This window comes from Salmo trutta, chromosome 7 (assembly GCF_901001165.1).
Source record: "Salmo trutta chromosome 7, fSalTru1.1, whole genome shotgun sequence".
NCBI classification, from domain to species: Eukaryota; Metazoa; Chordata; class Actinopteri; order Salmoniformes; family Salmonidae; genus Salmo; species Salmo trutta.
In genome coordinates, this window is record NC_042963.1 from 39108591 (window position 1) to 39126955 (window position 18365).

General features: G+C 42.5%; 1 protein-coding gene across 3 annotated transcripts in view; it reads right to left on the reverse strand.

The window, feature by feature from the left end:
- LOC115197371 (bile acid receptor) overlaps window positions 1-14042 on the reverse strand; it is a 35172-nt gene extending 21130 nt beyond the window's left edge. Inside the window, exons 1-3 of one of the 3 annotated variants that reach the window (XM_029758804.1) lie at window positions 13862-14042; window positions 5829-6045; window positions 3551-3928 (exon numbers count right to left, since the gene is read on the reverse strand). In XM_029758804.1, coding sequence (XP_029614664.1) covers window positions 3551-3928; window positions 5829-5925 — 475 coding nt within the window. In that variant the 5' untranslated portion in view covers window positions 5926-6045; window positions 13862-14042. The other 2 variants (XM_029758802.1, XM_029758803.1) reach the window with 2 other exon arrangements.
- Window positions 14043-18365: the final 4323 nt, after the last annotated feature.

The window sequence follows — 18365 nt, forward strand, 5'->3', positions numbered from 1 at the left end:
CAGGGGGAAGTGGGCATCCAGCCAGTAAGAGCGATGCCAGTTCTGCGCTCAAGACCGACAGTACGCCTCTATGGTCCAGTGCGTCAGCCCTGTACGACTCGTCCTGTTCGCGCTCCCCGCACTAGCCCTGAGGTGCGTGTTCCCAGGCTGATACCTCCAGTACCAGCACCACGCATCAGGCTTCCAGTGTGTCAACCCAGTCCGACTCGGCCTGTTCCCGCTCCCCGCACTAGCCCTGAGGTGCGTGTCCCCAGACTGGCACATCCAGTACCAGTACCACGCATCAGGCTTCCAGTGCGTCAGCCCAGCCTCGAGAGTTTGGCAACAGTGTGCAGTCCAGAGTATCCGGCAACAGTGTGCAGTCCAGAGTATCCGGCACCAGTGTGCAGTCCAGAGTATCCGGCAACAGTGTCTAGTCCGGAACCGAGGGAGACTGCCTGCGACCCTGAACCAAGGGAGTCTGCCTGCGACCCGGAACCGAGGGAGTCTGCCTGCGACCCGGAACCGTCCTGACCAGTAGAGGGAGTAATTGTTTTTTATTTTGGTCAGGACGTGGCAGAGGGTATTTGTTTTATGTGGTTCGGGGTGGTGGTTTATTTAGTAGGGTGTTTGATTTATTATTTCCGGGTTTTTGGGTACTGTTCTATGTTAGTGTATTTCTATGTTCTGTCTAGTTTTTTGTATTTCTATGTTTTGTTTATTGGGGTTGGACTCTCAATTGGAGGCAGGTGTTTTCTCGTTGCCTCTGATTGAGAGTCCTATATATGGGTATGTGTTTGATTTAGTGTTTGTGGGAGATTGTTCCATGTATAGCTTATGGCCTTACAGGACTGTTTATTCGTCGTTGTGTTCTTTTGGTGTACATGTTTATTTTGGTTTTTCCTTCTTTCCGTAATAAAAGAAGATGAGTACACATATACCCGCTGCGTTTTGGTCTCAATCCGACGACAACCGTTACACTGTCACTCTCTGCCCCCCTCCCCTCTCCATCTCTTTTGTAACAAGCTGCCATATTGTGTCAGTCCACTAGGGACCTGTTTCAAATGTATTAAGTATGTATGTTTATCCTGTGTTACCATTTAGTTAGCTAGTAAATAAACAATGAAACCAATTTGTGTAGTACTGAATCATAAGTAAGGCTGGGGTTTTTGCAGATGCAGGAGGATACAACTGTTCAGAATGATGATATGATACGAGGTTATGATTAATACGTTGACTGTTTATGGAGATAATAGGTAAAGAACTGCTCTCATGGTGCCCCAATTCCTAATGAGTTAATTGTTACATGATTAATTTAATCGGGTAACAATTAAACATAGTTGATTAGATAAAAAAAACATTCATCAGATTAATGAAAGTAAAGTCACAACACAGCCAACAAGTGCTCAGCATATGTGGGAACTCCTTCAAGACGGTTGGAAAAGCATTCCTCATGAAGCTGGTTGACAGAATGCCAAGAGTGTGCAAAGCTGTCATCAAGGCAAAGGATGGCTACTTTGAAGAAAATAAAATTCAAAATGCATTTTCATTTGTTTAACACAATTTTTTGGCTACTACAGTTGAAGTCGGAATTTTACATACACTTAGGTTGGAGTCATTAAAACTTGTTTTTCAACCACTCCACAAGTTTCTTGTTAACAAACTATAGTTTTGGCAAGTCGGTTAGGACATCGACTTTGTGCATGACACAACTGTTTACAGATCGATTATTTCACTTGTGATTCACTGTATCACAATTCCAGTGGGTCAGACGTTTACACATACTAAGTTGACTGTGTCTTTAAACAGCTTGGAAAATTACAGAAAACAATGTCATGGCTTTAGAAGCTTCTGATAGGCTAATTGACATCATTTGAGTCAATTGGAGGTGTACCTGTGGATGTATTTTAAGGCCTACCTTCAAACTCAGTGCCTCTTTGCTTGACATCATGGGAAAATCAAAACAAATCAGCCAAGACCAAAATTGTAGACCTCCACAAGTCTGGTTCATCCTTGGGAGCAATTTCCAAATGCCTGAAGGTACCATGTTCATCTGTACAAACAATAGTACGCAAGTATAAACACCATGGGAACACGCAGCCGTCATACCGCTCAGGAAGGAGACGCATTCTGTCTCCTAGAGGTAAATGTACTTTGGTGTGAAAAGTGCAAATCAATCCCAGAACAACAGCAAAGGACCTTGTGAAGATGCTGGAGGAAACAGGTACAAAAGTATCTATATCCACAGTAAAACGAGTCCTATATCGACATAACCTGAAAGGTCGCTCAACAAGGAAGAAGCCACTGCTCCAAAACCACCATAAAAAGCCAGAAAACGCTTTGCAAATGCACATTGTGACAAAAATGATACTTTTTGAAGATATGCCTTCTGGTCTGATGAAACAAAAATAGAACTGTTTGGCCATAATGACCATTGTTATGTTTGGAGGAAAAAGGGGGAGGCTTGCAAACTGAAGAACACTATCCCAACCGTGAAGCACAAGGGTGGCAGCATCATGTTGTGGGGGTGCTTTGCTGCAGGAGGGACTGTTGCACTTCACAAAATAGATAGCATCATGAGGAAAGAAAATTATGTGGATATATTGAAGCAACATCTCAAGACAATAGTCAGGAAGTTAAAGCTTAGTCACAAATGGGTCATCCAAATGGACAATGACCCCAAGCATACTTCCAAAATTGTGGCAAAATGGCTTAAGGACAACAAAGTCAAGGTATTGGAGTGGCCATCACAAATCCCTGACCTCAATCCCATAGAACACTTGTGAGCAGAACTGAAAAAGCGTGTGCGAGCAAGGAGGCCTGCAAACCTGACTCAGTTACACCAGCTTTGTCAGGAGGAATGGGCCAAAATTCACCCAACTTATTGTTGGAAGCTTGTGGAAGGCTACCCAAAACATTTGACCCAAGTTAAACAATTTAAAGGCAATGCTACCAAATACTAATTGAGTGTATGTAAACTTCTGACCCACTGGGAATGTGATGAAAGAAATAAAAGCTGAAATAAATCATTCTCTTTACTATTATTCTGACATTTCACATTCTTAAAATTAAGTGGTGATCCTATCGGACCTAAGACAGGGCATTTTTACTAGGATTAAATGTCAGGAATTGTGATAAACTGAGTTTAAACACATTTGGCTAAGGTGTATGTAAACTACTGACTTCAACTGTACATGATTCCATATGTGTTATTTCATAGTTTTGATGTCTTCACTATTATCCTACAACGTAGAAAATAGTAAAAATAAAGAAAAACCCTTGAATGAGTAAGTGTGTCCAATCTTTTGACTGGTACTGAACATATCTCCCTCAATTACCTAAAATCCCTACACATCGACTCGTTACTGGTACCCAGTGTACATAGCGAAGTTAACATTACTCATTGTGTGTTTAATATTACTTGTATTATTTTGTGCTATTACTTTTCTATTATTTCTGTATTTTCTGTCTTTCTGCATTGTTGGGAAGTTTCCGTAAGTAAGCATTTCACTGTTAGTCTACATCTGTTGTTTTCAAAGCGTGTGACAATTTTTTTATCATTTTTTGATACCTTTACACCCCTCACAGGTGAGAGCATTATAGTGATACCCGGATGCCTTGTCCCCACACACCACACACAGCTCCTCCCCTTTGACACTGCCTGTGTGGGATGTGTGCCGGGTCTTATCGCACACCGCAGGCACTATGGTGGATGCCTCTTCCATTTCAGCATTATAAGTGCCCTCTAGGGGTCCTTTCCTCAGTTCACACATCCCTGTGGGTGAGTACCACTCATCGCCGTTGTACTGGGGGTAGTAGTTCTGACTGGAGTAGTATGGCGGGGAGGACATGGTGGGCTCCACCGAGGGGTATTGCATGCTGGGATAGCTGGTGAAGGGTAAGACTTCCTGTTCCTGGACCAGAGGGCTCCCTTGTTCTGACAGAATATCTGGAAGGAGAAAAGAAAGAGGCATAGATTAAATTATAGTATCACTGAATAGAAGTGTGCAATAAACTGATGATTTTAATGATGTTAAGTTTTTATAGGCAATAAAAAGTCTGCATATTTTTCAGCATGGTTCAGAAAAGCCACAATAGCTACACATTTCCCAAGCCAATTAGTCCTGTATTTTCCCAAGCATAGTGAGTCACAACAAAACCATTTATCTGATCGGACAAAAAACACTTCCCAGCAGAAGCTACAGTAGTATTAGATAGTGACTTAATTAGAGTATTTAAACGTTAACATAACAGGGGATAGTAATCTACACAGTCACATATAAACCCAGCAAAACTTAAAGGTAGACTCAGCGATATGAAGTAGATGCAAAAAGTAAACAGCATAGTGGGTCAATTTCTTCAACAACTAAGAGCGTTGAAGCACGAGGCTCAACTTCTCCACTGTTTTGATGTGCTGGCTACCACACTGTAACAGCATGACGCTAACCCATGCACATGCACAGATTCTGCGTAAGAGCAAAGTCTTGCATGTAGCTCATCTCAATATCTGTGGCAACATCATTTCGCTGAGTCTACCTTTAACCTCACGCTCTCACAGAACACTGCCATAACAGACTGAAAGGACAGCTTGATCTAACTAACTACTTCCAAAGAGATATAGTACTTTTTAACCTTAATTTACTGTAACTAGGCAAGTCAGTTAAGAACAAATTCTTATTTACAATGACAGCCTAGGAACAGTTGGTTATCAGCCTTGTTCAGGGGCAGAACGACAGATTTTATCTTGTCAGCTCAGGGATTCGATCTAGCAACCGTTCAGTTACTGGCCCAACGCTCTAACCACTTGGCAACCAGCCAGCCCTGTACTTACTGCATATATCTATACTTATATTTCTACTTATATTATACATATTTCTATATTTCAGAAATGCTTAATCATCAGGTTTATCTACTCTGTCATAAAATATAATAATCCTATTCCTATTTTGTCAGCGTGAACCCTTGAAGGTTAGACGTCAGCTAGCATTTGAACCATTTTGATACCTTAATTCCACTTTTATTCATTAAAATACATTAAGGTAAAATACATACTGGGCAACAACAAAAAACAGCTGGAATGTAGCCGTACAGTTTTATAGTGTTGAGTTAATCCAAACTCATCTGATAACACACATAACCCAAACTGACGCAACACGATCGACAGGCGTGAGACACTGACCTGAAGATTTGATCTGGACCATGGCCATCTCAGGGTGACCCAGGGCCCCCAGAATAAAAACCTCCCCTTTCTCTGTCTCTCTCTCTCTCTGTCTCTCTCTCTGTCGCTCTGTCTGTCTCTCTCCATCCCTCTCTCTCTCTCTTTCTTTCTCTGACCAACTGAAAAGTAATCCCCCTCCGCGGCTCTACTCTTACCGTTACTTCTTCTACTTCAGCATAACTCTCTCTATTGTCTCCGGAAAAGGAAATTCTCAATTAATATGCTGGTTCAATAGTCCTAAAACAGAACAGTTTTGTGCTTGCTTGAGGACTGACTCAGGAATGAAAAAGGGGGAGCAAAGGTTTTCATGGTTACTTATTAACTTGACATTCACATTTATGCCCATCAATAACGTAGTTGTTTTGGTAATGTGTAAAATCACTTTCACATCTGGCCTGTGTGACTGGCTGCAACTGACTGAGAGGTAATGTGTGTCATAGGTGTCGACTGGATCGCCTGATCCCAGATCGGCATGTGCCAACTCCCCTATCATTGGCATGCCATATGCATATACTGTATACAATATGGTACACTGCATATTATGTATTGCATGACAAAAATAGTCAGAGGAGTTGGATGAAGCACATACAGTACTGATCTGGGACCAGGCTAGTCATTGGAGGTTGCTTACCAAAGAAGTGTGAGCTCTCAGACAGTGGGAATCCATCGTTGGGAGGGATCTGTAGTAGTCCCACCACATTGACGTCGTGGCCCACCCACTCATTCATTCACAAATCTGGTTGGACGTCAGCTCAGAACCTCAGCTCAGAGTAAAGATGGTGTGATTGGCCAAAACACAAGGAGGGAATTAAGAAGTAAGTTCTTTCCAGTCCAATCCTGTAAGAAAACTAAGATACACCCAGACATAATGTTAGTGTTAGTTTTGACATTTCGTTAAGCTACTTGGTGTTAAATACCTCACGGACAACTCTTTAGCCTTCAGAAAGTATTCACAAGCCTCGACTTTTTCCACATTTTGTTGTGTTACATACTGAATTTAAAATTGATTAAAATTAGATTTTTTGGTCACTGGCCTACATACAATACCCCATAATGTGAAAGTGAAATTATGTTGTTTGAATCATTTTTATGTTAATTACAAATGAAAAGCTGAAATGTCTTCAGTCAATAAGTATTCAACCACTTTGTTATGGCAAGCGTAAATAAGTTTAAGAGTAAAAATGTAGGTCACTTACTAAGTTGCTTGTGTAATAATAGTGTTTAACATGATTTTTGAACGACCACCTCATCTCTGTACCCCACACATACAATTATCTGTAAGGTCCTTCAGTCGAGCAGAGAATTTCAAACACAGATTCAACCACAAAGACCAGGGATCCAATGCCTCGCAAAGAAGGGCACCTATTCAAATCAAATCAAATTGTATTGGTCACATACACATGGTTAGCAGATGTTTATACGAGTGTAGCGAAATGCTTGTGCTTCTAGTTCCAACAGTGAAGTAATATCTAACAAGTAATAGAACAATTCCCAACAACTACCTAATACACACAAATCTAAAGGGGTGACTGAGAATATGTACATATAAGTATATGGATGAGTGATGGCCGAGTGGCATAGGCAAGGTGCAGTAGATGGTATAAAATACAGTATATACATGTGATATGAGTAATGTAAGATATGTAGACATTATTGAAGAGGCATTATTTAGAGTGGCATTGTTTAAAGTGACTAGTGATCCATTTATTAAAGTGTCCAGTGATTGGGTCTCAATGTAGACAGCAGCCTCTCTGAGTTAGTGATTGCTGTTTAGCAGTCTGATGGCCTTGAGATAGAAGCTGTTTCTCAATCTCTCGGTCCCAGCTTTGATGCACATTGGTAGATGGGTAAAAAAAAGCAGAGATTGAATATCCCTTTGAGCATGGTGAAATGATTCATTACACTTTGGATGGTGTATCAGTACACCCAGTCACTACAAAGATACAGGCGTCCTTCCTAACTCAGTTGCCGGAGAGGAAGGAAACCGCTCAGGGATTTCACCATCAGGCCAATGATGACTTCAAAACAGTCACAGAGTTTATTGGCAGTGATAGGAGAAAACTGAGGATGGATCAACAACATTGTAGTTACTCCACAACACTAACCTGACAGAGTGAAAAGAAGGAAGCGTGTAAAGAATACAAATATTCCAAAACATGTATCCTGTTTGCAATAAGGCACTAAAGTAATACTGCAAAACATTTGTCAAAGCAATTTATTTTTTGTCCTGAATACAAAGTGTTATGTTTGGGGCAAATCCAATACAAGATACTACTGATAACCACTCTCCATATTTTCAAGCATAGTGGTGGCTGCATCATGCTATGGGTATGCTTGTCATCAGCACGGACTACAGAGTTGTTTTCTGATAAAAAATAAACGGAATAGAGCTAAGCACAGGCAAAATCCTAGAGGGAAACCTGGTTCAGTCTGCTTTCCACCAGAAACTGGGAGATGAATTCATCTTTCAGCAGGACAATAATCTAAAACACAAGGCCAAATCTACATTGGTGTTGCTTACCAAGAAGACAGTGAATGTGGCCGAGTTACAGTTGTGGCCGAGTTACAGTTTTGACTTAAATTTACTTGAAAATCTATGGCAAGACCTAAAAATGGTTGTCTAGCAATGACATACAAACCAATTTGACAGAGCTTGAAGAATTTTGAAAATAATAATGGGCAAATGTTGCACAATCCAGGTGTGGAAAGCTCTTAGAGACTTACCCAGAAAGACTCACAACTGAAATCACTGCCAAAGGTGCTTCTACAAAGTATTGACTCAAGGGTGTGAATACTTAAGTAAATAAGATATTTCTTTATTTAATTTGCAAACATTCCTAAAAACACATTTTTACTTTGTCATTATGGGGTATTGTGTGTAAATGGGTGAGATTATTATTACTTTTAATACATTTTGAATTCAGGCTGTAACAACATAATGTGGAATAAGTCAAGGGCTATGAATACTTTCTGAAGGCACTGTATACATTGGCAATGCATTATTCTACATTATGGTAATTGCAGATTTATGCAAATTTAACAATGGCCATACCTCTACAATTCTTATGAAGGAATGTAAATGGCTTAATTCATCATATTAAATGAAAGAAACTCCTCATCTACCGCAGAAAAATTAAATGCATCCCTCCTCTGTGCTTACAGTATATGGGACCTCCCTTGCAACTCTCCCCAGTGCTACAATAGCCGTTGACCTGGGTAAGACAGTATTACCCTCTGACTGCCCCCTATCAATGTACAGTAATTAAGTCTCAGGCACTAAGTCTTTATACCAACACACCTGACAGGTCCTCTTTACATACAGGCCAAGGTGAGGTGACACTCTGAGTGTTCCCCGTAGGAGGTGAAGGAGAGGGGTAAGATAGGTGCTTATTAAAACTCTGGAAGGGACCATAGAACACTAGTGGGCTGGGCAAAGCTATCTTGGTTTATTAACAATGAAGTAGCCTACTGTGGTGGAGTACACTTGCCATCCACTTAAAGTGTTTACTATACAGTAGTCTTAAAGTGTTTACTAAACAGTAGTCTTGTGTTGCCAGACTTCCAAGTCTCTTGGCTACTGGAACGAACGAAAGCCGTAAATTGAGGTTCCCAGTATTATGGTATTCTATTTCCTCAAAACATCTCATTGGATAATCCAATACTATTGAATTACTGTACTTGATAATGAACTGCTGAAAACAATGGTGCATAAACAGTAGAGAAAGCCAACATTTAATTTCTATAACAGGCTATGTATAATACAATAGCATGCATTGTCAAATAATTTAATTTCAGTTTGTGTTTCGCTGGTTACATTTGGTAAGATTGGCTGCATTAAAGCCACTGAAAATGTAATTTCCTCAGGACCTTGTCTCGTGTCATGTCTTGTTTCCCTTTTGGTGTAACCATAACCACACTGAATCCACCTCAATGATTCCCTTTAGGTTACATTCTGTATTGGGAAAGGGGAATACCTAGTCAATTGCACAACTGAATGCCTTCAACCGAAATGTGTCTTAAGCATTTAACCCAACCCCTATGAATGAGGTCTGTTCCTGTGCAGTACACAGGTGCTATTCTATCCCTCTAATATCACAGTTAAGTAAACACAGTCCTTTCCCCAAACTTTTCCATGGACTCCCTGAATCTATCACTGACTAGCAGCACCCATGGTGGCCGTAACTGACATCAGGCTGAAGTGAACAGAGAGGAGGTAAATCACCATGTGTACCAAGGGTTGGAACCGGTTCAGGCAACAGAACAGAAAAACAGAAAATAAAGACATTTCTTGAGGAACAGAATCAGAACTGGTAACAAAAGGGATCTATACTTTCCACCAAAAAATGCAACAAAGTGCCTATGCAAATCCCTCACTCTATCACTCAGAAACTTATTCCAGTGTCTGCCTGCCAGCTAAAACTATTTGCCAGTGTGTGTGCATGTGTAGGCTACCTGCACATCCCCTTCCGAAGCATAGTCTAGTAAATAAAGTCAAATGTTATTTGTCACATGCTTCGTAAAACAACAGGTGTAGACTAACAGTTAAATGTTACTTAAGGGTTCTTCCCAACAATGCAGAGAAAAAAAGAGAAATAATAATACGAGCAATAAATACACGATGAGAGGTAATTGAGGTAGATACACTATATATACCAAAGTATGTGGATACCCCTTCAAATTAGTAGATTTGGCTATTTCAGCCACACCTGTTGCTGACAGGTGTATAAAATCATACACACAGCCATGTAATCTCCAGTGGTGTAAAGTACTTAAGTAAAAATACCTGAAAGTACTACTGAAGTAGTTTTTTGGGGTATATGTACTTTACTATTGATATTTTTAACAACTTTTACTTTTACTTCACTACGTTCCGAAAGAAAATGATGTACTTTTTACTCCATACATTTTCCCTGACACCCAAAAGTACTCGTTACATTTTGAATGCTTAGCAGGACAGGAAAATGGTCCAATTCACACACTTATCAAGAGAACATCCCTGGTCATCCCTACTGCCTCTGATCTGGCGGACTCACTGAACACACATGCTCGTTTGCAAATGATGTCTGAGTGTTGGAGCGTGCCCCCGACTATCCGTAAATAAATAAACCAAGAAAAAGATGCTGTCTGGTTTGCTTAATATAAGGACTTAAACATTATTTATAATTTTACATTTCATACTTATATTTTAGCAACTACATTTACTTTTGATACTTAAGTATATTTAAAACCAAATACTTTTAGACTTTTACTCAAGTAGTATTTTACTGGGTGACTTTCACTTTTACTTGAGTAATTTTCTATTAAGGTGTCTTTACTTTTACTCCAGTGGTGTAAAGCTTGCCACCATTGGACTCTGGATCAGTGAAAACGCGTTCTCCGGAGTAATGAATCACGCTCCACCATCTGGCAGTCCGACAGATGCATCTGGGCTTGGCGGATGCCAGGAGAACGCTACCTGCCCCAATGCATAGTGCCAACTGTAAAGTTTGGTGGAGGAGGAATAATGGTCTGGGGCTGTTTTTCATGGTTCGGACTAGGGCCCTTAGTTCCAGTGAAGGGAAATCTTAATGCTACAGCGTACAATGACATTGTAGATGATTCTGTGCTTCCAACTTTGTGGCAACAGTTTGGGGAAGACCTTCTTCGGGAGCGTCGGCACCCCCATCGCCTCTCTCCCTCCTTCATTGACCGCTCTGAATCAGAGCCTGAACCCATGGAGGTATGGGCCATATGCCTCCCCGCGGCTGAGCGACGCCGTCGGAGGCAGTTAGGGCTCTGTCCCTATTGCGGCCAGGAGGGGCACCAGCTCCAATGGTGTCCGGTACGTCTCAACCCGGAATCCATGAGAGCAGAGGGACAGCCCTGTGATAATCCGTTTCCTGCGTTAGGCATGAGTATCCATTTCACTAGCTGGCTGTCCCTCATCTATTGTTTCTACAGCTCTAGTGGATTCCGGTGATGCAGGGAATTTTATTGACCAGGCCCTTGTCTCCTCCCTGCACATCACCTCATACCCACTCTCCTCTCCGTTTACGATCCAAACATTGGATATGCGACCATTGGGATCCGGTACTATTACGCACAGTCACAGCTCCTCATCGTGGGACCCAAGCACCAGGAAAGCCTTTCCTTCCTCATCACCTCCGCACCCTTGCACAAAGTCATCCTTGATCTCCCGTAGTTCCAACTCCATAATCCCACCATCTCCTGGTCAGAGAGAAGTATTACCGCCTGGAGACCAGGATGTCGGAGGACCTGATTTCCCGCACCCTGTGGTTCCATGTCAGTAGAGGGCCCTGTGAGTGTCTGCCAGCCCATCAATCGGTCCTCCCGTATCGTTGGCCTCGTGTTTAGGGATGTAGATGTGGACATCCGCCAGGCTCTGGGGAGGGAACCCGCTCCTGCCATCTGCCCTCCGGCACACATCTACGTTCCCACGGGGGTCAGAGATCAGTTGCTGACCGGGGCACACACATCCCTCGCCACTGGACACCCAGTTATCACCCGCAACATTCAATCCCTTTCTGAGAAATACTGGAGGCCCCCTTTGGTGCAGGATGTTGCACACTATGTCAACTCATGTTGAGTATGTACTCAATCGAAATCTCCCAGGCACTCTCCAGCAGGGAAACTCCTTCCCCTTCTTGTGCGTCAGCGTCCCTGGTCTCATCTCTCCATTGATTTCATCACTGATCTCCCCTCCTCTGATGGTTTCACCACCATTTTTGTGGTTGTGGACAGATTCTCAAAATCATGCCGTTTCATCCCTCTCTCTGGTCTCCCAACTGCTCTCCAGGTCGCAGAGGCACTGTTCCAGCAGGTCTTCCGGGCACTAGGGCCTTCAGGAGGATATTGTCTCTGATCGTGGCCCCCAATTCACATCACGTGTATAGAAGTCTTTCAAGGAGAAGCTGGGGGTCACGGTCAGCCTCACTTCTGGGTACCAGCCTCAATCTAACGGGCAGGTGGAGAAGATGAACCAGGAGCTAGGGAGGGTCCTGAGGAGTCACTGCCAGGACCGGCAGCGTGAGTGGGCCCGATTCCTTCCTTGGGCTGAATACGCCCAGAATTCATTTTGTCACTCCTCTACCAGGCTGTCTCCCTTCCAATGCGTCCTGGGGTACCAGCCAGGCCTGGCTCTGTGGACCCCGAGCCAGACCGACGCTCTTGCGGCGGACGAGTGGTTCCGGCGTGCAGAGGAGGTTTGGAAAGCTGCCCACGTCTGGCTCCAACGCACCGTCTGCCAGAAGAAGAAGCAGGCGGACCGCCACCGCAGTGAGGTTCCCGTGTTCCATCCTGGTGATTACGTCTGGCTCTCCACCAGGAACCTCTCGCTCCACCTGCCCTGCTGGAAACTGAGCCCCCGGTTTGTGGGGCCATTCAAAGTCCTCTGGAGGGTCAATGAGGTAACATACCGATTACAGCTCCTCACTAACTACCGGACACTCTTTTCATGTTTCCCTCCTCAGGCTAGGTGTTCCTGGTCCCCTGGCTAATGCTGTCCCCCATGACACCCCTCCGCCTCCCTTGGACATCGATAGGAGTCCCGCCTATACCGTCAGATCACTCCTGGACGTCGTGGGGGTCGGCTCCAGTACCTGGTGGACCGGGAGGGGTACAGTCCAGAGGAGCAGTGCTGGGTTCCGGTGGATGACATTCTAGATGACAACATCATCAGAGAATTCCGCCTTCGCCGTCCGGACCGACCTGCTCCATGCCCTCGGGACCGTCCTCCGGCTGGAGTGGCGTGTCGGCGGGGGGACTGTCACATCTGCTCCCCCTCTTCTGCGCTCAATGTCAGCTGGTCCACTAACCACTGGTCCTAGCAACCCATCATTACACACACCTGGCAAACTTCATTACACACTCCTGCACCTCATCATCAGACACACCTGGACTTCATCACTTCCCTGATTACTCTCCCTTTATCTAACACTTCATTGTATTCACCCCTCAGGCAGTATTGGTTATGTTATCTTGTCTTCCGTTTTGTATCGGTCTACGTTCGTTAATATTAAACTCACTAACTGCACCTGCTTCCTGATTCCTTGTGTCGACGTTACACTTATTCAAATAATGCATGTCATAACAAGATGCCAAGCTCCTCCTCAACCCTCTTTCGACTCTCTCCCCACAAGCAACATTTCAGTGGCATCTTGCACCCTACATTTATCTGTCCAATGCTTGTAAACAACTATAGCTTGCCTGCTCTATATCAAGCTGCTCTATCCGCACAGATTGGTGAACTCATTTTATGTTGAGCTAAATGTATAAAATGTCAATTTCAGCGGTTTAAAAAGAGAATATAAACTGATACTTTTCTGGGGGTTCAAAACTGTTTTTTTTCTGGTCAGAACAGTGGAACGCAACAAAGAAATGTATAGTTCTGTTTAGAATGACACGATTGGGAAATAATTTCAGTTCCAACCCCTGATGTGAACCATTGGATTTATAAATCTTACCTGACATAGCTTTAATGAATTACTCAGGGCTAATTTCCCCAGAGATTAAACCGCAGCCCACATGAAGATCCCAACGAGGGCGTCAAGGCCAGTTTGTCAGCCTACACAACGAGTCAACCTATCCCTCTCACCAGTTATTACAAGTCATTTTTTTTACCGCTCGCTATACGTGATACATGTTTGAGTTATCATTCGTCCTTACCTTATTCCTCCCTGTGGATTTCCCCTGTGTAAATCCAGTCTAGTCCCAGCCTTCACCCTCTCTCTGATCTCCACGTAAAGTACAGAATCATCAATATTTGCTAATGAGCATCTGGCTGTCTGGGGTTGTAGGAAGAGTATGTGTGACTGGCTGGGGTCATGGCGAAAGAGGACAGTGGTTATTAATTAAGCTGTCCATTCCTCTCCATGAACGCACTACCCCTCTTCCCCCTCCTCCCCCGCCTCCTCCCATCCCCAAAAACCTTCCTCATCCAACCAAGCGATGTGGCGGCCATGTCTGCTGCCTAACATAGAGATAACCAGACCAGCACACTCCCTCTGACACGTCACAGACACACGCACAATTAGTCACAGGAACTAAGTCTTGGATGAGGCACAAGTGAATAAGTTGTGAGGCAAGGCATTCATTAGATACTGTAGTTCATGTTTTCCATAAATCATAACGAACACAAATATTCTATGATGCTGTGTTTAGAATGTAATAATTTACAGTAGTACCTTAACACAAGGCCTACAGGCAGACACACTGGAATTGCTCTCCTGGCTAGGCCACCTATTGTAAGGTGTGTTTATACAATATACTGTAGTGTAGATAAAGCACTCTAAGTTTTGATGGATTGCAGAAAAAGTTGCTAAAGCAAGAAAATATAAGGAAATAATAATTGTAGAGCTGAAGAAAAAAATATGTATTTTGCGGGTAGACATGTTGGCAGTCTCAACTCAGATAAGGGATCCTCTTCATAAAACACTGTTCAAGGGTGTCTTGATTTGGAGCCTGGTGTTAGTTTGTTTCGCCAATGTGGCGGCCATACAGTAAGAAATAATTCCCCTCACTGCTTTTTACATTTTTTTATTTCACCTTTATTTAACCAGGTAGGCCAGTTGAGAACAAGTTCTCATTTACAACTGCAACCTGGCTAAGATTAAGCAAAGCAGTGCGACAAAAACAGCAACACAGAGTTTCACATGGGATAAACAAACGTACAGTCAATAACACAATAAAAAAATCAATGTACAGTGTGTGCAAATGAGGTAAGATTAGGGAGGTAAGGCAATAAATAGGCCATAGAGGAGAAATAATTACAATTTAGCATTAACACTGGAGTGATATATGTGCAGATGATGATGTGCAAATAGAGATACTGAGGTGCAAAAGAGCAAAAAATTATAATAATAACAATATGGGGATGACATAGTTGGGTGTGCTATTTACAGATGGGCTGTGTACAGGTACAGTGATCGGTAAGCTGCTCTGACAGCTGATGGTTAAAGTTAATGAGGGAGATATAAGACTTCAGCTTCAATGATTTTTGCAATTCGTTCCAGTCATTGGCAGCAGAGAACTGGAAGGAAAAGCGGCCAAAGCAGGTGTTGACTTTGGGGATGACCAGTGAAATATACCTGCTGGAGCGCGTGCTACGTGTGGGTGTTGCTATGGTGACCAGTGAGCTGAGATAAGGTGGGGCTTTACCTAGCAAAGACTTATAGATGACCTGGAGCCAACGGGTTTGGCGACGAATATGTGGCGAGGGCCAGCCAACGAGAGCATACAGGTCGCAGTTGTGGGTAGTATATGGGGCTTTGGTGACAAAACGGATGGCACTGTGATAGACTACATCCAATTTGCTGAGTGGACTGTTGGAGGCTATTTTGTAAATGACAACGCCGAAGTCAAGGATCGGTAGGATGGTCAGTTTTACGAGGGTATGTTGGCAGCATGAGTGAAGGAGGCTTTGTTGCGAAATAGGAAGCTGATTCTAGATTTAATTTTGGATTGGAGATGCTTAATGTGAGTCTGGAAGGAGAGTTTACAGTCTAACCAGACACCTAGGTATTTGTAGTTGTCAACATATTCTAAGTCAGAACTTTCCAGAGTAGTGACGCTAGTCGGGCGGGCAGGTGCGGGCAGCAATCGGTTGAACAGCACGCATTTAGATTTACTAGCATTTAAAAGCAGTTGGAGGCCATGGTAGGAGTGTTGTATTGCATTGAAGCTCGTTTGGAGGTTTGTTAGCACAGTGTCCAAAGAAGGGCCAGATGTATACAGGATGGTGTCGTCTGCGTAGAAGTGGATCAGAGAATCACCAGCAGCAAGAGCGTCATCATTGATATATACAGAGAAAAGAGTCGGCTCAAGAATTTAACCCTGTGGCACCCCCATAGAGACTGCCAGAGGTCCGGACAACAGGCCCTCTGATTTGACACACTGAACTCTATCTGAGAAGTAGTTGGTGAACCAGGCGAGGCAGTCATTTGAGAAAGCAAGGCTATTGAGTCTGCTGATAAGAATGAGGTGATTGACAGAGTCGAAAGCCTTGGCCAGGTTGATGAAGATGGCTGCACAGTACTGTCTTTTATCGATGGCGTTAATGATATCGTTTAGAACCTTGAGCGTGGCTGAGGTGCATCCATGACCAGCTCGGAAACCAGATTGCATAGTGGAGAAGGTACGGTGGGATTCTAAATGGTCGGTGATTGACCATCCACAGCTGGATGTAGTAGGAGGAAAGCTATGACGAGAATACTGTCTGGAATAGGCCCCAGTGTCTCTATAAGCTTCTACATAATACACACTCGCCTACGTGTTTATTTGGACAGTGAAGCTGCAACTTTTAATTTGGCTCTATATTCCAGTATTTTAGATTTGAGATCAAGTGTTTTATATGAGGCGACAGAAGAGAAAGTTACCTTTTATTGGAGGGTAGTTTCATGCATACTGTTTAACTGTTTAGAAATGAATGCACTTTATATTTGTAGTCCCCCCATTTGAAGGTGTCATAAGTATTTGAACAAATTCACTTATATTGTATTACATTTGGTCAAAAGTTTAGTATTTGGTCCCATATTCCTAGCACGCAATGACCACATCAAGCTTGTGACTCTACAAACTTGTTGGATGCATTTGCAGTTTGTTCATGACCCACAAAACATGCTAACTTCTCACCATTACCAATAACAGGGGAGGTTAGCATTTTTGGGGGCATGACATTTGTGTATCTGTAACTTTCTCACTCATTATTATTCACGATACATTCATGATTATCCACAATCATGGTAGCATCCACATAAATCTTGAAGTGCTCAGAAACATATTCTCTACTTATTTACAATAAAAATTACTCCAAAATTAAACATTATTTACCATTAATTTCTATTGGGCACAACATACAGTGCCTTCAGAAGTACTCACACCCCTTGACCTTTTCCATATTTTGTTGTGTTACTGAATTAAAAATGGATTAAATTGAGATTTTGTGTCTCTGGCCTACACACAATACCCTATAATGTCAATGTGGAATAATGTTTTTGACATTTTTACAAATTAATAAAAATGTAAAAGCTGAAATGTCTTTAGTCAATAAGTAATCAACCCCTTTGTTATGGAAAGCCTAAATAAGTTCAGGAGTAAAACTTTGATTAACAAGTCACATAATATTGACTCACTCTGTGTGCAATAATATTGTTTAACATGATTTTTGAATGACTACTTCATCTCTGTACCCCACACATACAATTACCTGTAAGGTCCCTCAGTCGAGCAGAGAATTTCAAACACATATTCAACCACAACGTCCAGGGAGATTGTATATTTCTTTGAGCATGGTGAAGTTATTAATTCCATTTTGGATGGTGTATCAGTACACCCAGTTACTACAAAGATACAGGCATCCTTCCTAACTCAGTTGCCAGTGAGGATGTCACCATGAGGCCAATGGTAAAACAGTTGCAGAGTTTAATGGCTGTGATAGGAGAAAACTGAGGATGGATCAACAACATTGTAGTTACTCCACAATACTAACCTAAATGACAGAGTAAAAAGAAGGGAGCCTATACAGAATAAAAAATATTCCAAAGCATGAATCCTGTTTGTAATAAGGCACTAAAGTAAAACTGTTAAAAATGTGGCAAAGAAATGAACTTTATGTCCTGAATACAAAGCGTTATGTTTGGAGCAAATCCAACACAACACATCACTGAGTACCACTCTTCATATTTTCAAGCGTGATTGTGGCTACATCATGTTATGGGTATCCTTGTCATCTGCAAGGGAGTTTTTTAAATAAAAAGTAACAGAATAGTGCTAAGCACCAGCAAAATCCTAGAGGAAAATATGGTTCAGTCTGCTTTCCAACACACACTGGAAGACAAATTCACATTTCAGCAGGACAATAACCTAAAACAAAAGGCCAAATATACACTGGAGTTGCTTACCAAGACAACATTCAATGTTCCTGAGTGTCCTAGTTACAGTTTTTACTGAAATCGGCATGAAAATCTATGGCAAGACTTAAAAATGTCTGTCTCGCAATGATCAACAATCATCTTGACAGAGCTTAAATAACTTTTTAAAGAATAATGTGCAAATGTTGTACAATCCAAGTGTGGAATGCTCTTAGAGACTTACCCAGAAAGCGGTAATCGCTGGCAAAGGTGATTCTAACATGTATTGACTCAGGGGTGTGAATGCTTATGTAAATGAGATA